Below are 22,694 nucleotides of genomic sequence, written 5' to 3'. Positions count from 1 at the left end.
CGCTAACCAGACAGTCACTGTGCCGTTTGTAATATCAGTTTTTAAAAAATAACTAAAAAAAACCAGCAATTTCAATTGCAATTGTGACATAAACATTGCATTGTGTGGTGGTCTAATGCATTTGTTAAGCACTGTACTTTTTTTTTTTTTTTTAACAGAGTGCTGATTTATCTTTCTCAGCCCTTCATTGTATATTTCAAACAATCACTAATCAGAACAATATTTGTAGTATATTATTACTTTTACCAAGAGCCGTAAAATAACCCACCACTATTTGTATTGCCAGTTAAGACTGCAGTGTTTGCGCAGTGTTAACTTAAATGTCTTGACGACGTTCTGCCCCACAAACAGAAATCAATTTCCACTTCAATGGACAGTAACGGGAGAAATTATTGATTGACTACATAGTCTAATAACTCTCTGGCTCCTCGTCAATTACAGTAAAGGTCAGTCCAATAGGGTGTTAATGATCTGCTGCTCTGTCAGACGCTGATCTATGCACTGCTGCTCTCTTTTCACTGTATTTTTGTAAAGCCCCCCAAATTGGAGAGTTGGCACAAAGAGGACGTGACGCATGTTCAACCCACCACCTACCACCCTCATCACTCCTTCCTGTGTTGTTTTGCAGCCGGTAACTCTGAGGGCAGCTCTTTGGAGCATTGTGACGATTCATCACAGCGGAGACGTGTCAGACGCCATCACCACTCACATTTGAGAAGCAGCCGGCTGTCATAAATGAACGAGTAGCGGTCACTTCCATGCCAAATTCAGTCTCCTTAGCCGGAGTCATGTTCCTGTCCACACATCAGCGATGGGCCAACACATCACTGATGTCATATCACATAACATGTGATGTCACATTGGGAGTATTCATAGATGGACCTTTGAGATTTGCCAGTGACAAGAAAGGTCAAAAAAGGCCAAAGCAACCTTATTTTTATGTTTGCTGGCTGAAGCAGAACTTTGCCTTTTTTTGCCTCTACCCCAAATAGAAACCCTCTTATTTTCCCCTCAGGAGAAATAATCGTTCAAAGTATAATTATCTCTTTTCCGAGACACACATACGGACATTCAAGCACGTAAACAGTCCATCAGATAAATCAGAAGAGGACATATGCTATTTTTCCCCCCACAATTTGAACCAGTTACCAGGTGTTTTCATAACATTTTGGGGTATTTTGTCAAAATACCAAAGGGATTAAAAGTTATCGAACACATTTTTGCCTCGCTTTTTTTAAGGGGGCAGTACTGTCTCATGCAAATTAACCCCTGCTCAGCCTGCCCCATACATAGTATGGCCAATGCTGAGTATGGTTTACATTACCATGGCGAGTAGCACGGAGCACTGAATCTAAAAATGCAAGTGTGAACTGTGAAGCGCACTCCAGCCCCCATTAAGACAGCACAAGTAGAGTGAGCACTTTATCACCAAACTGCTAAATTACACTTATCAATTAGTGTGCGGATCCATCTACAGTGGATATGAAAAGTCTACACACCTCTGTTCAAATGCCTGGTTTTGGTGATATGAAAAAATTAGATAAAGAAAAATCCTTTCAAAACTTTTTCCACCATTAATGTGACTTAAAACTTGTACAACTCAAATGAGAAGATAATATGGTTGCACAAGTGTGCCTCGTAAATGTATTAACCCAAAATGAAGTTAAACTGTTCTAGTAGGAGCGGCACAGTGGATGACTAGTTAGCACATCTGCCTCACAGTTCTGAGGATCTGAGTTCAAATCCGGCCTCACCTGTGTGGAGTTTGCATGTTCTCCCCGTGCCTGTGTGGGTTTTCTCCGGGTACTCTGGTTTCCTCCCACATTCCAAAAATATGCATGGTATGTTAACTGAAGACTCTAAATATGTGTGAATGTGAATGGTTGTTTGTTTGTAAGCGCCCTGCAATTGGGTGTACAGGGTGTACCCTGGCTGTCGCCCAGAGTCAGCTGAGATAGTCGCAGACCGTAGTGAGAATAAGCAGTACAGAAAATGGATGGATGGATGTTCTAGTAGGCTTTTCCTCTTATTTTCTTTGTCACATCTTACAGCACAAGCCATGGTCCACAGAAAGCTTTCACAGCATCAGATATATTTTATTGTTCAAAGGTATCAGTTAGGAGAAGGATATTCAACAATTTCCAAGGTATTAAATACAGCAGACAAACAACAGTGACTTAACCAAGAAATGGATTGGCGTGATTGAAGGAATTGCAGGAATTTCTGGCAAGTATTGGTAACAACCTCCTTTTTTCATCATATGGGGTTAAAGGGTAGGGTGGAAAGACTTATCTCACAAAGAAAAACATCCAAGCCCGGCTGCATTTTGCAAAAACACACTTGAAATCTCCCAAACGCATTTGGGAAAATGTGTTATGGTCCAATGAAACCAATGTTGAACTTTTTACTTTTCATAATTCCAAAAGCTATGTTTGGTGCAAACACAACACTGCTCATCACCAATAGAGCCCTATACTTACAGTGAAGCATGCTGGTGGTAGCATCACACTTTGGGGCTGTTTTTCCTTCAGGTGGAAGTGGGGCCTTAGTCAAGGTGGAAGGACTTATGAAGAGTTCCAAATACCAATCAGTGTTTGGACAAAATATTTCTTGCTGCTGCTAGAAAGCCAGCCTACTTGAACAGCTAAACTTTATTTTGGGTTAATACATTTCGAGTTTGTTTGGGGTGGCAGTAGCTCATTCTATGAGGACTAGGGCTTTGGAGTTAAAGGAGAAGGGTTCAAGTTCCACTGCAGACAACAAATATGTAAAAATGGCTAGTTAACTTGGCTAGCTAAACTAATTGTTGGAGAAAGGGGAGTCTGATTGCGTCCTACTCTTGAGGTGCCCTTGAGCAAGGATTCATCCCCACCAGCCCATCTCAAGTGGTGCAGCACTCTTTGCAAAGCTCTCACTCAGAGTCCCTCCTTTTATGCCTGCATGTGAGAGCCAGTGCTCAAATGAAGTAAAGTGAAGCGAGAGAGAGAACTAAATGGGACAAGAGACGTCTGGGGGGGATCCCGAATGCCTCAGGATCCCCCCCAGAAAAGCTGGACATATTGGCTGGATAGAGGAAAGTCTAGGCTTTCCTGCCTAAGACGATGCCTCTGACTGGATAATCAGAGGAAAATAGATGGATGGTTGTGTGGTGACCCACAAGGAAGAGACATTCACCAGAGACCTTTACCTTTAGGAGAGCGGCAGTAGTTACATAGGTTTCCGGATTCAAAGAGGGCTGTCTGTTGTTGTTTCAGTTAATTTTGATGTGGAGAGTAAGGAAACACGACTTGCTTTTGTCTTTTCCTCTTATTATTTAATGCACCTCCACAATTGGTGACCCTGATGTGATTAATAATGCCAGAACGCAATGGTGACAACAACGAACCCTCAGTGCCCACACAGAGCAGGGCTAACGGAGCAGCTAATGTCAGTGCTAGCATCTATACTGCAACGGTCAAGCTGCCAGATTTTAGGTAGCACAACCCATGAACGTAGTTTCAGCACATCACGACCCAGTTCCAGCTAAGAGGAACAACGCAAGATGGTACTAAATACTTCCATGTGGTGGCAGCATTTGATGCCTCGACAAAAGCTAGAGCAATGGCACTGCTGGAGGCTCCACCAGCTGTTGGCAAGTACGACAGCAGACTGCTTGCTGTCCCTCCACGGCCTCGGCGATGGCAAATTGTCCAAATTGAAGGAAAGGATGCTCACTGTGCTGGGCTCGGCTGATCCCTCATTTGCTTTCGCCAACATTTACCTGAATCAGCCTCTCCCCCTTCTCCTCCTCCAAAGACTACTTTGTACTTGCTGCGGAGGCAGATAGGATTTTCCTTGCCAACCGACAAGAGTTTGTCCATGAGCTACTTTTCAACCAGGACACCTGGGTCCCGCTGCCACCCCAGGAGGACACTACAGACAAGCCACAGCAGCAGTGACGCCCAGCCATCAACGTGACGATGGGTTGTGTTACTACCATGGCATATTTGGGGCCAAGGCAAAGCAGCATCGCAAACTTTGCAGTTTCGAAGCCCAGGGAAACACCAGGGCCGGCGCCCATTAGCAGCTGTGGATTCTGGCCATGGCTGCAAGCTGTTGTTTATTACCGACTCCATATCCAGCCGGCGTCTCCTGATACACTTCAGTGCTCATTGCAGCATCCTGTTGCCATAGCCAGTGGACACAGTGGTGGGCAGACAAGCGCCGCTAATGCCATGTCCATATATACCTACAGCACCAGATACAGTATGTGGAGGTGTCTTTTGGTGGACGCTATTTCGGCTGGGACTTTGTTATGGTTGCTGTATCTAAGCCATGCTGCTAGTGGATGTTATGAACTGCCGCCTGATCGATGCTGTCTCTTTTGCTTCGTACCCCTGCAGGCTTGGAGGGGATGGAGAACCCTGCCAGTCAAACACGCCCACCACCGGGGACCCGTATCAACACCTTCTCGCTGACTTCCCCGTCCTCACCACACCCACATTCTCTGCAGCTGTGGCTCAGCATGGTGTGGCATACCACATCACTACTGCAGGCCCCTGGGTCTATGCTCGTGCTTGGTGCCTCAACTCAGCCAAGCTGGTGATCGCCAAGGACGAGTTTGCCACCATGGAACGCCTTGGCATTGTGTGTCACTTGAACAACTCATGGGCTTCCCCGCTGCACATGGTGACCAAGGCTAATGGCGGTTGGTGGCCATGTGGTGATTCCCACCTCCTAAACAACGCCACAACCTCCGACTGGTATCGCATCCAACACATAAAGGACTTCTTCCATCTTTACCAAGGTGGACCTGGTTCGCGGCTACCATCAGGTACTGGTACACCCACAGGATGTGCCCAAGACAGTGGTCATCCCACCCTTTGGCCTTTTTGAATTTCTCCATATGCCTTTGGCCCTCAAGGGGGAAGCACAGACATTTCAGCGCCTGATGGACTGCTGCATGACACGCCATTCTTACTCCACTATGCTGGTGGGGGCCAAGTTCCTCTGGCTGGCCTCAAAAGGGAAGGCAGGACATGGGCTGCCTCCTTCGTGGTGTGCCAGCATGCCAAGGTACAATGTCTTACCACGGCCCCTTTGGCATCGTTTCTAGTGCCCGAGAGGTGTTTCAACCATGTGAATGTGGACCTGGTGGGACCCCTGCCTCCCTTCCGGGGGTTCACTCACCTCCTCACCATGGTGGACAGGAAAACCAAAAGGTAGCCAGAAGTTGTTCCCCTGTCGTCTACTACCTCAACAGAGATGGCCCAGGTATTCATCGCATCTAGAGTTGCACGGTTTGGCACATTGGTTGACCTTACCTCCGACAGGGGGCCACAGTTCACCTCGGAGCTCTGGACGAAAATCGCTTAGGGTCTGGGTGTGAAGATTCACTGCAATACAGCATACAACTCACGAAGCTGTATGAAGAGTTTCATCACTCTATGAAAGCCGCTCTAAATCCGCTCTACCCCCAAGGAGGACCTCCAGACATCAGCTGCAGACTGGTTTTTATGGTCAGCCACTATGCGTGCCCGGGAAGTTCCTCTCGGATGCTGCAGCCCCCTGGTCTGCCATCCCTCATCAGGCTGTGTCTTGGGGGGTTGCCGACACATTTGTCCCCATCTCGACATCTCACCATTGCCTGCCCAAGTCCTATGTGCTCGTGGATCTACCGTCAGCCAAGTACGTCTTCATCCGCCACGACTGCCATTGGAGCCTGCTGCAGCTCACCCTATGAGGGCCCGCTCCATGTCTGGAGGCAAAGAACTATCTGGTGGACATGGGAGGTAAATCAGAGCAGATCATGGTGGACTACTCCAAGTCTGCTCATGTGGACGTTGATGTGCCACTGCAGCTGGCCCTTCCCCCATGGCGGGGGCACCCGCCTGCTGCCGGCAAGGGCTCTAGTCTCATTATTTACTGCACCTCCACAATTGGATTATTCATAAAGTTAGTTTGTATGATTACGGACTGCCACTTGTAAAAGTCACTCCCCATCTGCACTACACTATATAAAGAAAAATGGTATAGTGGATCAATGACCTAACCTATATGTCATTATGTCATTAGATTGTAATTTTTTAACTTTTTAGAGTAACTTTGTAATGTACCTTTGTAATCTCGTAATTCATAATCTTCGTAAAATTATGTAACGATGATCGTTACATAATCTTGTAATGTAACTTCATACTGTAACTTCGTAATGTAACTCCGTAACGTAACTTCGTAACGTATAACTTCGTAATGTAACTTTGTAACCTAACTTCATAACGGAACTTTGTAACAGAATTTTGTTACAGAACTTTGTAACAATATTACTGTAAATGGTAAATGGAGGGCACTTCTATAGCGCTTTCTCTACACAATCACGGTGCTCAAAGCCCTTTACGGAGGCTCACATTCACCCATTCGTGCATTCAGGGTTCATAGCCCAAGAACACTTAGACAGCGGACAGTTAGAGCCGGGATACAAACCCCTGATCCTTGGTCACTGACGGCCCACTCCAGCAACTAAGCTACAGTTTGTAGACAGTAATATGTAATGTAAAGTCATTATGTAACGTGGTAAGGTATTGTTGTGAATTAACTTCGTACCAAAACGTCGCATCATAGCAACATAATTTAACTTTGTTACAGAACAGTGCAAAGTAACTTTGCAACGTAACTCCGGAACGTAATTGTATTATGTTTCTTCGCAACTTAACTTCCTGCCTGTATATACAATAAATGGCTGAAATGTGAAAAAAGTGGCTAAAAGTGTAATTATACATAATTATTATGCCACAGCACTATTACTCTTTTAATCTCACACATCCCCTGCAGGGCACTCGTGTACCACAGTTTGAGAATCTCTGCCCCAGAGAGCATGCACAAAGCTGCCAACGACAAGATTACAATTTCAAATTAGATTACATCGTGGGCGTTGTGTTGGTATTTTTCACAAATGCAGAGCTTGTTAGAAATGGTGTGAACAGTGATTCTCCTCAGAGAAATTGACCTCAGGAAAATTGGCAATCCATCCATCATATCTTTGCAGAATTTGTATGAAAATATCCTCTACAAATACAACATGTGGCCAAGCAATGTGTTGTTTGGAGGGCCATTGTTCCCTCCAACAGGACACTTCCAGGTATGAAAACTAATGACACCAGGGAATTGTGGGAAACAAGGGATTGTTTTCAGGAAACAAACAAGTGCAAATAATCAGATCCTTCCAGCCTTGTCTGGTGGAGGCAGACTGGGTCGAACTAGTTAGCTGCCTGCAATATAAACATGGAGGCACACAAACTGGGAAGCTACAACGATGTTAATTGTCATTAAAAGAAAGTATCTCCACATAACTTGGGGTCATATTTATACTGCAAAGGGATCTTGACAGGTATGATTACCAATGTTTTTATTGTTTGTTTCCAAAAAGTCGTTTGCATCACAATGTTGCAAATTACTGGACGTGTTGGTTAAAATAATATATTACTGTATAACAATATAACTCAAGTGAAAAGGGAGTTTTGAAAAAGGTCTATTATGTAGAAATTCATAAAAACTGCAAGAAGTGGGGAAGGACAGAACTACTAAGTTGTGTAGTTCTTAAACATGGACACACACACCACATTGTGGAACGTCTACTGCAGGTGTATCAAACTCATTTTTGTCGCCGGCCACATTGTTGGTATGGTCACTGGTACAGAGGGCTGTAATGACTGTGAAACCATATAAATGTTTAATCACCTGAATATTGTATTATATATACACAACAAAATGATGAATAACTAGTTTTCAAATCAGAAGTCAAGGATAATAGTTTGTTTAACTAGTGTTCAAGTTTCTGTAAAAAGGGGTCTGGTAACCAAAAAAATGCTTGCAATATCTCAATGGTATTATTTGTTACAAATTACAATGTGAAAATGTAACTACACTATTGATGTACTATGTGCTGTACTAATCTATTATTTGTCCTGTTAATTATATGTGGACCTAAAGAAGATTAGCAAAATGCTACGGTACAGGCTAAAGAGGATGTCGGCAGCGGCTCCTGCTTGAGACAGTCAGTATTTTACCCAACATACTTTGCCAACGACAAAAGAATAGTCAATATCCAAAGTAATTTAGCATTTGATCACCAGCACTTGCTGAAATTGCTACAGTATCTTCAAGTGATTTTGAATTCGTACCTACGAAGGTTGCTGCTGAGCTAACTAAGCTGGCTAACTTTAAACAACAAAAAATGGCAGGGTGCACTCGAGCCATCTCATTTTCCAGGTCACCCTGAGAGGGAGACAGATTTACTTAAATCTTCACAGAAAACAAGGATAATAATCGGAATATCACATCCATATAGTTTTTTATTGTGTCCGAATTCAATAAACGTGTGATTTTAAAGGCCGAAAACACTTTTTGCAGTCATATTTGCACTGTAACAAGCATAAGGAACATTTTCATCTTTTTCAAAACTTCAAATAAACACTAATGTAACAGATAACGTTAATGAAACTCATCCTATAAGAATCTGAAAAGTATTCCTATAGACATCATTGCCTCCGGTCAAATAGGTCCGTCTGTGTTCTTTTCATCGTTGTCGTTCACCAGTCACTTTCACATTTTGCAGTCAGAGTTGCGCTGACACAACCGTTCTTCGGCAATGTGTCTTCATTAATCGACAACAAAAAGGGCTACCAAAATTAGCAGAAACAGTTACTAGTACATAAAATGCACTACCGGTGCATAAGTAGCTATGTGGCTCCTTTGAAACCGGTACCTGTGTAACAGGAGCAAGCTAGCTTTTTGGATGTACGTTAAGAAACCTCACAATCCAATCCTTAAAGAGGGAACTGGCCGCTGAGCTGGCGACCCGGGCTTTTAGCTTTAGTGGTCAGAGTTCTTGTCTCGCAATGCAAGACACAGCTTGCATTGCTGTGTTGGATCGATGGAGGGTTCAATTGGGGGGTGTGCAGAAAGGTTTCACCGGCAACACCTGATTGGTCAACTATCCCCACACCCTAAACACCAAGTACTGTATGTTTCATAAAAATAAGAAGACGATGCTTATGGTATTACGTGCACATGTCTGGCTGATGCCTTTGTGTGGGCCAATGTCACACTGAGTTCAAATTGATCCCGTGGGCTCGATGAAATTGCTGCGAAATTGCCAGAAGTGGCCCGCGGGCCAGGAGCTTGACATGTCTGGTCTACTGGAAGACAAATCGTTGTTCAAGTTCGTCTTTATATATTTATAGGGAAGCAGTTTACAACATGTAATTAGTCTCCACTGTTAATGTAACCTGGGACATATGGCAGTTTTGCTTAGAAACTGTGTTCAAATGGGGTCAGCACTTAACTCTTTAAAATGTGTATGTGAACAAATAAGATATTTACACTTTTGCTTTTTGCTAAGAGGGAAAAGGGGAGAAATACCAGAAGGAGGAGTTTATTTGTGGCACCTTTAAACCGAGACACTCTTTTCGAGTCAGGGCCACGATATGAGAAAATTCAGTGCGAGGGGAATCAAGCAAGATAGTGAGCAAAGTATGACCACCTCCGCTACCATAGCTGGTTCTATTGCTCTTCTATGCTCCGGGTAGAAACTGCTAACATGGAGAACAGTTACAGCCGTGCACATGGTAGGTGCTGTGTGTCTATTACAAATGACCGGCACGCAGGTTTGTTGTGCATTTCAGTTTTGTGGAAGACCTGCATATTGTTTTCGTCCAGTCTTGACATAGTACATCTATTGTTAAAGTTCAATTTCAGTCAGCCTGACTCAGTAATTTTTTGTTTTTTTTGGTAAACGTACCAATTGGCACAAGGTCAAACTAATTCATGTTACCATCATAAAGCTAACTTTTCATCAGTCAAACGATGCAGGCTTTGGTTGAAAACAAGCTTACATAACTCTGCTGACTTGTGACTGCAGTCTTCCGACTTACATTTAAACACCCACACGATTGCATCATTGGGATGCTGATGATATTTGTTTGCTGGAAAACATTAATTCTTCCCAATATCTATGCATCCATTTTCAACACTGCTTATCCTCATTAGAGTTTGCTGGAACCTATCCCATACAGGGCATGCAGAGGGGGGTGTCGGTGAGGAAAGGGGGCATAAGAATGATTTTTTTTTTTTTTTTTTTAACAACAGTAATATGTATGGAATGTATCTTTTAAAAGACTTGACGTTTGCTTCCAAAAGGTACAGTACAGAGCAAAAGTCCAGCACTGACTAGGTCGTAATTAACTATTCGGCCAATATTTTCCGGAAAATAGGCCACATAAAGTGGCACAGAACTGTAATCATGTATGACGTCACATGGAACGTCAGTTCAGCAAGCATGACAAATGTAACTATTATGGTGCTTTCCTTTTTCATTGCCTTTTTTTGCAGTGCTTATGGAAGAGGAATATATACACGAAAAGTGGCGCAACGAGGTGACGTTAGAAAATTGAGCTACAAGGTGACGCTACAATGGGATGCTAAAATGTGATGTTACGTTTTGACATCACAATGTGGTTTTATCATGTGGTATTACAATGTCACATCGCAATGGCCATAATGATGTGGCGTTATGATGTTGCGTTACGATGTGGTGCTAGATGCCATGCTATGAGTGTTACAATATGTCACACTATGAGTATCATATTGGCGTGACAATAGAAATGTATACCACTAAGTTACACCACAAAGTTAAACCACAGAATCACACTACAAAGTTACACTAGCAAGTTACACTACAAAATTTACAAAGTTATAATGCAGTTAGTAGACCCACATTCAAATCACTTTATTATACTCACCATTGTCACCATATCATGTGCATCACTCATTATCAAAGCATGTAGACCGTTATGTCATTATTTTTAACAATGTTTAACTTCTTTTTACACTTGCGTGACAATTGAGAATTTACAAAGATGCCTGACATTGTTAATTACGCCTTTGCCATTATTACATATAATAACATCGGTTAAGTTACTCAACAGATTACCTGTGAAGTTAATAAAGGTTTTTGTGTTGGCAAATCTTGGATCTGTGTACAGATTGACAGATAGAGACATTTGTTTTCAGATTCATATCATTTAAATGTTTCCCAGTATAAGAAAAATAGCACATTTTCAACTACTACTGTATAATGATTTAAATGTTTTTAATTTTTGCAACATGACCGGAAACTACACACACACACACACACCTACAGACTTTGAACATAACCCTTTTGACAGAAGTAATAAAGGTTTTATTGTTTTTTGCAGCCATTGTATGGAGGAGCGGATTCATTTTTATGGTGTGTTTTAGAGCCTGTACTTTACTGTGCTGTGTATTTATTGATCCAATTTCTCACACCAAGGTTATGCTTTATTTAAAAGAAAGCTCATTTGGCACAGTTTTCTATGACGTTTCTGAGCACTGTTTGTTTTAATGGCAAGGAAGTGTTTACCTGGCTCTATGGGATTCATTATTTTCTCCTGGATCGATGTGTAAATGGCTGAAATGAGAAAAAGAGCCTAACCAATGAAATAGAGCTTCGTTTCGGAGAAGGGAAGAAAAGGACATAGTCATGCAGGCAGGATAAATAAAAGCGGGAAACAATGGGGCATTGCCGCGGGAGCATCATTAGGCCAACCAATAACAGTAACCTTCTGCAACGTTTGTGGCCACTCAGCAGTTCAGCCTGCACATTGACTCTCACATGCAGCCTTAATGACCCTCCCACCCCCCACACACACAGAAACTCCCCCAAGCCCCCTTAACACATGCATTGCAGCGCAACACGCATGCATTGCACTGGGTGTATTTTGACTTGCACCTGTTTCCCCATCATCGTCATCATCAGCTCCCCCAGCACGATTAAAATAACTTATGTGCTCCTATTGAGGTCTCTAAAGTTGAGCTCCTGCTGCTGCGGCATCAGTCTCCATGCTGGATGACGCTCTGACCACAACGACACTATATCCAACATCAAAGAACAATTTTGTGGCTTTGGGAATGAGGTGTAAGTCACAGATGAACCCTTTCCTCACACCCTTCTTAATGATAATCAATTACTCACAGTTGTTGGCAGCAGACGCTCCACGGAAGGCGCAGAAAGTCACGCAGAAGGCAAGCATGTGAGCCAGCCCGATCATCTTTCCTTGTTCTTCTGTTGTCTTCCCCTTCTTTGAAATGTTATTTTATCCTCCGCGAGTTGGCGAGCGTTTGGCGAGGAGGAGCAGAGAGGCTCCTCATCTTCCTCTGTCCACGGAGAGAAGGGGTGTGACGTTGGAGAGCAAACCGCTCCCACGACGACGACAGGCTGCGCACTCCTCCCCTTCCTCCACAACAACGACGGCGATGTGAGGCAGCCAACATCCGCTCTCACTCACTTACTCACTCACTCAACAGCATCCCTGCATCTCTCTCCTCTCCCGCCTCCATCCTCCTCATGCCTCCTCCCACCATAAAAAAACCCACCCACCTGGAGGAGGGGGTTATGCCTGCCTGCAGCACATACTTTTTTTTTTTTTGTAGACCCTCAATTTGAAATAGATGGATATTGTAGATAGTTAGCATGGATACCACCACAACTCTCAGATCAACCATATACTATACAATCACATTTATCGATATGCAATATGCTGTATATCATATAACATACATAGCTACCGTAGATAGAATGGTATTGGACAGTGATAATATAGATACAGTATCTGATTCTGATTTAGAAATACTGTATACTGTAATGATAACAATGATAGATCATAGAAAGATTAATGCTATAGATACCACAGATGCCATAGATCGATATCATTATCAAATAAATAAATACTTTAATAAATGATGTGATACAATTAATTGATCGATTGATAGATGACAGATACCACAGATACCATACAGATACATAGATCAATATTTGATGCTTGTTTATCGATACTGTATCATAATACTGGATATAACAATGTTATAGATTAATAGCAAAGATAGGTTCATGGATTAATAGTTTAGATATGTACTTGTATATAGTTGAAAACAGCTGCATACATACACTATAAAAAGACTTTTTCTCTGTCTGACATGAAATTAGACTAAGCTTTCCTTGTTTTATGTCAATTACCAACATTTTACATCAATTACCCGCATTTTTAGTATTTGCTAAATGCCAGAATAATGAGATAATGATTTTTTAAGGCAAATTTTCATTACTTTGTTGAAAGTTCGAAGTTTACATACAATAAGATTGCTATGCCTTTAACCAATTTGGGCAAACCCAGATGCTGATGTCATTTATTTGGAAGCTTTTGATTTGTTTCTTGACAGCATTTGAGTAAATTGGAGACACACCTGTGGATGTATTTGAACTAAGCACACTTGAAACACACAGCTTCTTTGTAAAACATCATCCATCCATCCATCCATTTTCTGAGCCGCTTCTCCTCACTAGGGTCACGGGCATGCTGGAGCCTATCCCAGCTATCATCAGGCAGGAGGCGGGGCACACCCTGAACTGGTTGCCAGCCAATCGCAGGGCACATACAAACAAACAACCACTCACAGTCACACCTACGGGCAATTTAGAGTCTCCAATTAATGCATGTTTTGGGGATGTGGGAGGAAACCAGAGTGCCCGGATAAAACCCATGCAGGCACGGGGAGAACATGCAAACTCCACACAGGCGGGGCCTAGGATTGAAACCCGGTCCTCAGAACTGTGAGGCTGACGCTCTAACCAGTCGGGCACCGTGCCGCGTGGCGCATTATGAAGCGTAAAATACGACAACGGAGACCCCGGACTGTTGAACAGCTGAAACTGGTTGCCAGCCAATCGCAGGGCACATACAAACAAACAATCATTCGCACTCACGTTCACACCTACGGGCAATTTAGAGTTTTCAATTAACCTACCATGCATGTTTTTGGGATGTGGGAGGAAACCCGAGTGCCCGGAGAAAACCCACGCAGGCACGGGGAGAACATGCAAACTCCACACAGGCGGGGCCTGGGATCGAACCCCCGTCCTCAGTACTGTGAGGCTGACGCTCTAACCAGTCGTCCACAGTGCCGCCTGCGTAGAAATTATTTGTTTTTTTTTTCATTCCTCCCGTAAAACTCTAGGGCTTGGCACTCCCGATGGTCGTCGCTGTAAAACATCATGGGAAAGTAAAAAGAAATCAACCAAGAAATCAGGAAGAGAACTGGACCTGGACAAGTCTGGTTCATCCTTGGGTGCAATTTCCAGATGCCTGAGGTGCCATGTTCATAATATAAACACCATGGGAATGCCTAGCCGTCATACTACTCAGGAAGGAGATGGGTTTTGTGTGTTCCAGAGATAAACGCGCTTTTGTCCAAAATGTGCATATCAACCCAAGACCAAAAGCGAAAGACCTCGTAAAGATGCTGGCTGGAGCCGGTAAGAGTGTGTCATTATCCACAGTTGAAACAAGTGCTGTGCAGACATGGGCTGAAAAGCCACTCTGCCAGGAAGAAGGCATTACTCCAACAGAAACCCAAGAGAAAAGTCAGATTACATCAGCCAGAAAGTTGAACCTTGAGCGGATATGGGTCTCCCAAATGGACAATGACCCGAAGTATACTGGCAAACTGGTTACAAAGTGGCTGAAGGATAACAAAGTCAATGTTTTGGAGTGGCCATCGCAAAGTCTTGATCTCAGTCCTATTGAAAATTTATGGACAGACCTGGAAAGGCATGTGTGAGCAAGGTGGCCTACAAACTTGACTCAGTTACAACAGTTCCGTCAGGAGGAATGAGCCCAAATTTAACTATTGTGAGAAGCTTGTGGAAGGATATCCAAAACATCATTCAGTTTAAAGACAATGGTAACAAATACTGATGTATGGTAACTTCTGATTTGAACATTACCATGAACATTGTCTTAAAAAAAAAATACTTCTCATTGTTCTAGCCTTTAGCAAACACATCATTTTGGTAATTCAATTGACCTAAAACAGGAAAAGTTTAGTCTAATTTCATGTCAGACAGTGGGAAAAAATAGCCTTGTCTTTTCATATATTGTATGTAAACATCTGGTTTCAATTGTAAAAGTGTAACATCAGAAAGCAATAATATCAGTACATTATTTGAGTTGTTGGCTTTTTTATTTATTTTCTTTTTTTAAAACCTGACCTGTTCAGCTGCAGGGCCATGCAGAATGGTGGAATTCTATGCCTTTTTTGCTGGAACAGTTTCGCTGTGCAACAGCGGAATTTGAAGTACTCCCTCTGCTTATCTTTTCTTTTTTTTTTTATTATTATTTTGATGTTTATTGAGAATGCAGCCGGACAGAAAAAGGTTTCAGGGGACAGAAAGAGGGACAGAACGGACAAGGGGAATTGAGGTGAACCACAGCAGAACAATAGTTAGAAAGTCTATATATTTGACCCCAAGTACAGCAGTCAAATCGTGTTCTTATTCGTGGATGGGAGGGAGGACATGCAACAACTAACCAATAGGATAAGATGAGAGAAGAGGGTAGGGCAGGACAAGGCAGTGCTGTTGATGAGTGGTGCGGTGGGATGCTTTTATAGTGTCTACACACATGTAAGAACCTGTGACTTGATATCTGAATATAACCTGTGTTATTATTAGTTGTCCCAGCATAAACAATTCAAGCCTATAGCGTGTCAAAGTCAGCTGGGATAGGCTCCAGCACACTGCGACCCTGAACAGGGTAAGCGGTATTGAGAATGGATGGATGACTGAATCCTTTATTGCTTTATTTTGTTCTCATGAGCTCATCACATTGAGCCACTGAGAAGATTGGTGGGATGGCTGCTCCACCACAAGATGGTAGATTCTGCTAAACCAAACTGGATAGTGAAATTAAGTTTCAAGTTTATTTGTCTCATGCTTAATAATATAGAAGAAGAAGAAATGGTACAGTGGACCCTGCTATTCGCAAGGGATATGGACTGAGCCCATGCGAGAATAGACTTCTGCTAGCTAGTCTGCGCAAACATTAAGAACTCGTCATGTCACAATGTCTGAACCCGGTGCTTTCCTTGCGTTGACTCTGCAGTATGGCTCGTACACACTGAGAAAAGTGCAAATTATTTAATGCATTTATCAATAGCATTAAATTCTATTGTTTTAAATATCTGCTACTTGTGTATGTATATGGTATATTGTGTATGTATATGGTAATTTTAATTTTAATTAGGAAAAGAAAATGGTAAACAAATGTACAAGCAGTCATTAAAATTACATTAACATACTGTATCACTCATCAAGTGGTACAGGCAATGGATGGACGGCGATACCGTATACAACATATGTATCAAAAAAAGATAAAAGATAAAAATTATACTAATATTTATGGACACTGTTATGAAACAGATAACATTGTGATGCAATGAATACCACAGATATCTATGATAGATCGATACCATAGATGTCATAGATCGGTAGCTAGATCAGAACCATCAGAATCATCTTCATTTGCCAAGTATGTCCAAAAAACACACAAGGAATTTGTCTCCGGTAATTGGAGCCGCTTTCGTACGACAACAGACAGTCAATTGACAGAAAACACTTTTGGGACATAAAGACATTGACAAAAAAACAGTCACTGAGCAATAATGGGTTGCTAGTTATCTGGTAATGGCGGTACATTTTTTTTCTTTTTTTTTTTGTGTTGTGACAATTGTCAATGTCTTTATGTCTCAAAAGTGTTCTCTGTTAATTGACTGTCTGTTGTCGTACTAAAGCGGCTCCAACTACCGGAGACAAATTCCTTGTGTGTTTTTTGGACATACTTGGCAAATAAAGATGATTCTGTTTCTGATACCAAAGTAATCAATGCATTGGAAGGAAACCATGTTTTCATATTGCACATTTAGAATGAAATTAATAATGTTTTAAAACCTGGTGCAAGAAAAAGCTGACATAAGCACCATGAAGTGTGATACAACAAAAAAATGTTGTCCCGTCCAATGAGATAGCTAGATAAAGAGCTGTATAAGAATTATATACTTCAAAAATATAATAATCACTTTTAATGGAAACTGTCATAGGCATTAATTTAACAATATGTTTAGTATTATTGTGCACCTGTAGTTTTCAGTTCAAGAATGTTTTTGTAGAGCCTAACTGTTACCTAGAGGTGTTTAATGGGTATTGCTGGAATTACTATTGTGTATATCTGTGGCGTGTGTGTGCCTGTCTGTCTGTCTGTCTGTCGAGACTGCCTGTCTGTGCGTCCATCTGTCTATCTGTCCGTGCGGCCGTCTGTCTGCCTGTCTGTTTGTCTCTCAGCAGGCAGGTTAAGAACACATCTTGGTCTTTGTGGTTGCTTCGTTGGCATGTACTGTTTAAATAATTGATACTCAACATGGTTGCCTGTGAAATAAAACAAAACCACATTTTCAGCACAGTTAAAAACATGCTGCTAGTTGACGAGTTTCTCTGGTTCTTTTCATGCTAGTGATAAGCCATATGCTTATGCCCAGGTATGTTGAAATTCTCACAAAAAAAATTCAAAAATAGTTTCTTCCACACAAAAGGCTTTGTGTTGAGTATCAATTATTTAAACAGTACATGCCAACGAAACAACCACAACTTCTTGGAACGATCCATGAAGTCAGTGGAACAAGGTGAGGGCAAGCAAAATTCCAAAATCTAACAGCAACAGCAAAACTCCATCCAACAAATCCGCAACATGTCGACACAGTTTGTTTCCTTATAAACACAATTTGGCGCGGCACATCCAAAGGACACACTTCCAGTATCAGTCACATGAATTTTTTTTTTCTTAAAGCCATACACTCACCAATACGGAATTTCACTCTTGTGCGCTCGCCACAGTGCTGACGCACCAGTGTTGTTCGTCCCATCACTAGAAAATTCCACACAGGAAACAAGCAAACAAAACAGGATATGACATTTGAAGCTGCTCTACTCTGTCTACTCTTTTCCTATATCTCTGGTAATTTACTGGTTACCTGTCCACTGTTAACACAGTTTCTAGTTGACTACCATTGAAGCGTATCAGTCAAAGATTCTCTCATTCTTGGCTCACTACTCTGTTTTTTACAGAATTGCCGCTAGCTCCCAAGCTGCTAGGCTCTCCAGCTGCTAACCTCTCCAGCTGCTAGCCCTTCCAGCTGCTGGGCACCCCAGCCTCTTCAGACAAGCAGAACACCAGTGAAAACGATATACAGGTAGGGTTGACTGACACAAAACAACCAAACTCTCGGTGGACCCTCGCTAAACATCTGTTCATCAAAGTAAATAAATACTTACGATGGATTGTTACCTAATGCCAGCAATCTCACAAAAAGCACTCTGTGACCAAGGGAAGCCCCCTCTTGTAAGTTGTAGCACTGGGCTGACTAGTAGACCCCATCCATACGGAAACGTGTGTAAGTGTATCCAAAAAGGTTTATTATCATTTCGATGGTTACTCCACTGGACGACTGGTTAGAGCATCTGCCTCACAGTTCTGATGACCGGGGTTCAATCCCCGGCCCCGCCTGTGTGGAGTTTGCATGTTCTTCCCGTGCCTGCGTGGGTTTTTTCCGGGCACTCCAGTTTCCTCCCATATCCCAAAAACATGCATGGTAGGTTGATTGACAACTCTAAATTGCCCGTAGGTGTGAATGTGAGTGCGAATGGTTGTTTGTATGTGCCCTGCGATTGGCTGGCAACCAGTTCAGGGTGTGCCCCGCCTCCTGCCCGATGATAGCTGGGATAGGCTCCAGCACACCCGCAACCCTCGTGAGGAGAAGTGGCTCAGAAAATGGATGGATGGATGTTTACTCGACACGGAGCTAGCGTTTAGGGAGCCTGAATAGTATCATTTTTGGTATTGCGTCCCAGAGTGAGTACATTTGAAAATGATGCCCTTGCGTTCCCGTGTGTAAAACACATCTTTACTGACGATGACATGGTAGTCCCAGTTCTCGCGAAACAGTACGCTAACACTGCCAACATGAAAAACAATGGGGGCCCTCAGTGTCGAGTGTTCTTTACCTTGGCAGTGATCTGGACTTTCGTTCTGAAGCAAAAGGTCTATCCTGTCAGTCCACACAAATATCTCCTTCCTTCCTCTTTTTCGCATTTTGGTGACTTCCTGTGGCAGTGTTACAGCGCCACTTCAGGCCTGGTATATATTACTACAACCTTTCAGCATCTTTGTTTGGACACACACATTTCTCCAAACAATTTCGTGTTCACGGGGGGGAAAAAAAAAAGCCCAAAACAAATACGATCAGATCCGTTTCTGTGCAGATATCGCCATAGACACAGCAAACATGATCACTAACAGCACTCGGGCATTGAACTGCAACTACAACTACTGCAAAACTATTTTTTTTCACTTCATCTGATCGGCAGTCTATCTGAAGCTCGTTTGTAACTCAAATTTTGGCACGCAACACAATGCAAAAAAAAATAAATCTACCAAACAAAGTCTTGTACTCCCCAAAACACGTGAGTTGGGGCACTCGTAAGTCAAGGGACTTCAGTACTATACATATATCGATTCAACACAGCCAAAATGGCTTGAAAAAAAGTGAATGGCACAAAGTGCTCCTTGGATCTTTTAAGGGTTTTCATGATGAGAGACTGCTACAAAATAGTTGCGCAACGGACTCTTCTTTACATGTGAATTGTGCCACTCTATTCCCTGAGGCCAACTCTGTGTTTCTATGGCAATGTCTCCCTCCACGTAAAAAATGGAATTTGTCTTTCCTGGAGAAAAGCCTCGGTCGACTTTGGCAAGCTCATTGGTTACTGTCCTGTAAACCTGTAAAGACGCAACTCTGTGTGAGGCTGTGTCCTCACCCTTGGCAGGGTGGCTACAGTATGCCTTGTTTAGGTTGCCAGGTTTGCTCCCAATGTGCGTTGTCTCGTTCTCTTTAAAAGATATTTTAATTCCCCTCATCTCTGCCTTTCTCACTTTCCCCAGGCAGCCAAGCAAAAGAGTTGATGCCAAGAGAAGGAGATGAGGAAGCATGCCAAGAAAAATCCTAACAAATGTGAGAATTAAGACATGGGGCCAGCACTTTTGTTGGGCCAATCAGAAGTTGATTGAGTCATGTTCCCATTCCAACATAGTCCAGCAGTCATGTGACATCAAGAAGACTTCTCGTCCATGAAAATTTTTCTGCGTTGGCTGCATCGCTGCACTGCAAGTGTTCCCTTCCAGAAATGTGAACGGACAACACCTGAATGGTTCCCTGCATGACATGTTGGACTGCACGACAGCAATCTCCTGAGATTGGAAACACAGCTGGACTCGGCATTCAATGCTGTCTGACCACAGAAATTATGAAGGATATCACCTGAAGGCTATATAGTAATCGCCTGAAAATTGTTGTATAAAATTGATTGGTCCACTAATGCTATATTTGGTCACAACCAATATGTACAGTATTTTGTCACTTGAAAGCTATATTTGAGCGCAGTAATCGTGTAATTTGTTACTTGAATGCCATACATATTTAAACACAATCATTTTGTATTTTTTTCACCTAAGTGGTAAATATGACCCCATCAAAAAATTTCACCTGAAATTGGTGCATTTCAGAATCAGTATCATCTTTATTTGCCAAGTATGTCCAAAAAACACACGAGGAATTTGTCTCCGGTAGTTGGAGCCGCTCTAGTACGACAACAGGCAGTCAACTGACAGAGAACACTTTTGAGACATAAAGACAATAAAGACATAAAGAGCAATAAAGGGTTGCTAGTTATCTGGCAATGCCGGTACAATTTTTTTTTTTTTTTTACAATTGTGCAAAAAGATACAGAGTCCTCTAGCACTTAGAGCAGTTTGAATGACTAATCACGCAATAGTCCGGTGCAATGACCATTGTGCAAAGGGCGTCGAGACTTCAAAGAGTGTATGCATTTTAAAGTGAGTAGTGCGATAATCTCGGACAATGTAATTGTACAAATGTTGCAGATACTTCTCAGTCAGTGTGCAAATGGGGCAGATGCTACTCTGGCATGAGTGGCCAGTATTGGTTAACAACAGATATGCAAATAATGCAGCGTGGCGAGACTACTACAGTAAGTGCACGAGTAGTATATAATTGGCCCAACAGAAATGTTACAACAAACTCAGACAAAAAAAAAAAAAATAATTGGCAGCATGTTGCAATAGAATTGTAGGTTAGCTGTTTAAGAAGTTGATTGCAAGAGGGAAGAAGCTGTTGGAATGTCTGCTAGTTCTAGTTTGAATTGATCGGTAGCGCCTACCTGAGGGAAGGAGCTGGAAGAGCCGGTGACCGGGATGTCGAGGGTCCGAGAGGATTTTGCACCGCTCTTGTCTTAGTTCTAGCAGCGTGCAAGTCCTCAAGGGTGGGTCGGGGGTACCGACAATCCTTTCAGCAGTCCCATGTTGACTTCGTCATCCTCGGTAGGAAAACTGCAGGGGGTCCAGCAGGGGACCTGTGGCGCTCTTGAGGTGGTCCAGCAGGAGACGTTCATAGGACTTCATGACCACAGATGTCAAGGCGACAGGCCTGTAGTCATTTAGACCCGAGATTGTAGGTTTGTTGGGGACTGGAATGATGGTGGAGCATTTGAAACAGGATTGTACTTCGCACAGTTCCAGAGATCTATTGAAGATCTGTGTGAAGACTGGAGCGAGCTGGTCTGGGCAGACTTTGAGGCAGGATGGGGACACAAGGTCTGGGCCTGCTGCTTTGTTAATCTTTTGTTGTTTGAAGATGCGTCTCACATCCTATTCGTGGATGGTTAACGCAGAAGTCAGAGGTGTGATTGTGGTCGGTGGTCCGGCTGGGTGGGTGTGGTGTGTGAAAGTGTCCTTTTCAAATCTACAGTAGAAGGTATTGAAGTCGTTGGCTAGTGTGCTATTGTTGTCAGCTTGTAATTGGTCAGCGATTGGAATGCATGCCAGACTGATTTAGAGTCGTTAGCGCTAAACTGTTTTTCCAACTTTGCTGCATAGTTCCTCTTTGCAATGTTAATTTCTTTTGTCAGCAGGTTTCTAGCTCGATTATACAGGGCCCTGTCCCCGCTTTGATATGTGTCCTCCTTAGCTTGGTGAAGTTGCTTAAGTTTGGCAGTGACCCACGGCTTGCTGTTATTGAATGTGCGAAATGACTTTGTTGATACACAAACCTCTTCACAGAAACTGATATAGGATGTGACATTGTCTGTATATTCATCCAGGGTGCCAGGTGAATTTTCAAAGAGACTCCTGTCTGTGCAGCTTTGAAGTTCTATCTTTGCTTCATTGGTCCACTTTTTCAGTTTTCACTGTAGGCTTCGCGGATTTGAGTTCTTGCCTGTATGTCGGTGTTAAGTGAATTAAGCAGTGATTGGACGAGCCCAGGGCTGCACGAGGTTTGGCACGGTATGCATTATTTAGCGAAGTATAGCGGGGGTCTAAAATGTTATTTTCCCTGGTGGGACAGTCGATGTGCTGCTTGTTTTTAGGGAGTTTGTGGTTGAGTTTAGCTTTGTTAAAGTCCCCGACAATAATGAGGGGTGAGTCCGGGTGTTTTTTTTCAATTTTGTTTAATTGTTCCGCGACCACTGGGTGTGCCGCGTTCATGTTAGCTTGAGGCGGAATGTAGACACCAGTCAGAATGAATGATGCGAACTCGCGAGGCAAGTAGAATGGCTTACAGTTCAAAAACAGCGACTCCAAATGCGGGCTGCAGTGTGTGCTAAGCTCCGTGACGTCCGTACACCATTTTTCATTGATATAAAAGCATAAACTTTGCCATTCAATCCTAATTCAAAAACC

The 22,694-nt window shown here is 42.8% G+C and overlaps 1 protein-coding gene across 1 annotated transcript in view; it reads right to left on the bottom strand.

Annotated features, from left to right (window-relative positions):
* LOC133410850 (contactin-associated protein-like 5) overlaps window positions 1–12,252 on the bottom strand; it is a 152,712-nt gene extending 140,460 nt beyond the window's left edge. Inside the window, exon 1 of the mRNA XM_061692422.1 lies at window positions 12,029–12,252. Coding sequence (XP_061548406.1) covers window positions 12,029–12,104 — 76 coding nt within the window. The 5' untranslated portion in view covers window positions 12,105–12,252. The remainder of the gene's footprint in view (window positions 1–12,028) is intronic.
* Between the last annotated feature and the right edge of the window lie 10,442 nt (window positions 12,253–22,694).

Source organism: Phycodurus eques, chromosome 12, assembly GCF_024500275.1.
Source record: "Phycodurus eques isolate BA_2022a chromosome 12, UOR_Pequ_1.1, whole genome shotgun sequence".
In the NCBI taxonomy this organism is placed as follows: Eukaryota; Metazoa; Chordata; class Actinopteri; order Syngnathiformes; family Syngnathidae; genus Phycodurus; species Phycodurus eques.
The sequence above is the reverse complement of the archived record's forward strand: the minus strand, read 5'-3'. Positions and strand labels throughout refer to the sequence as shown.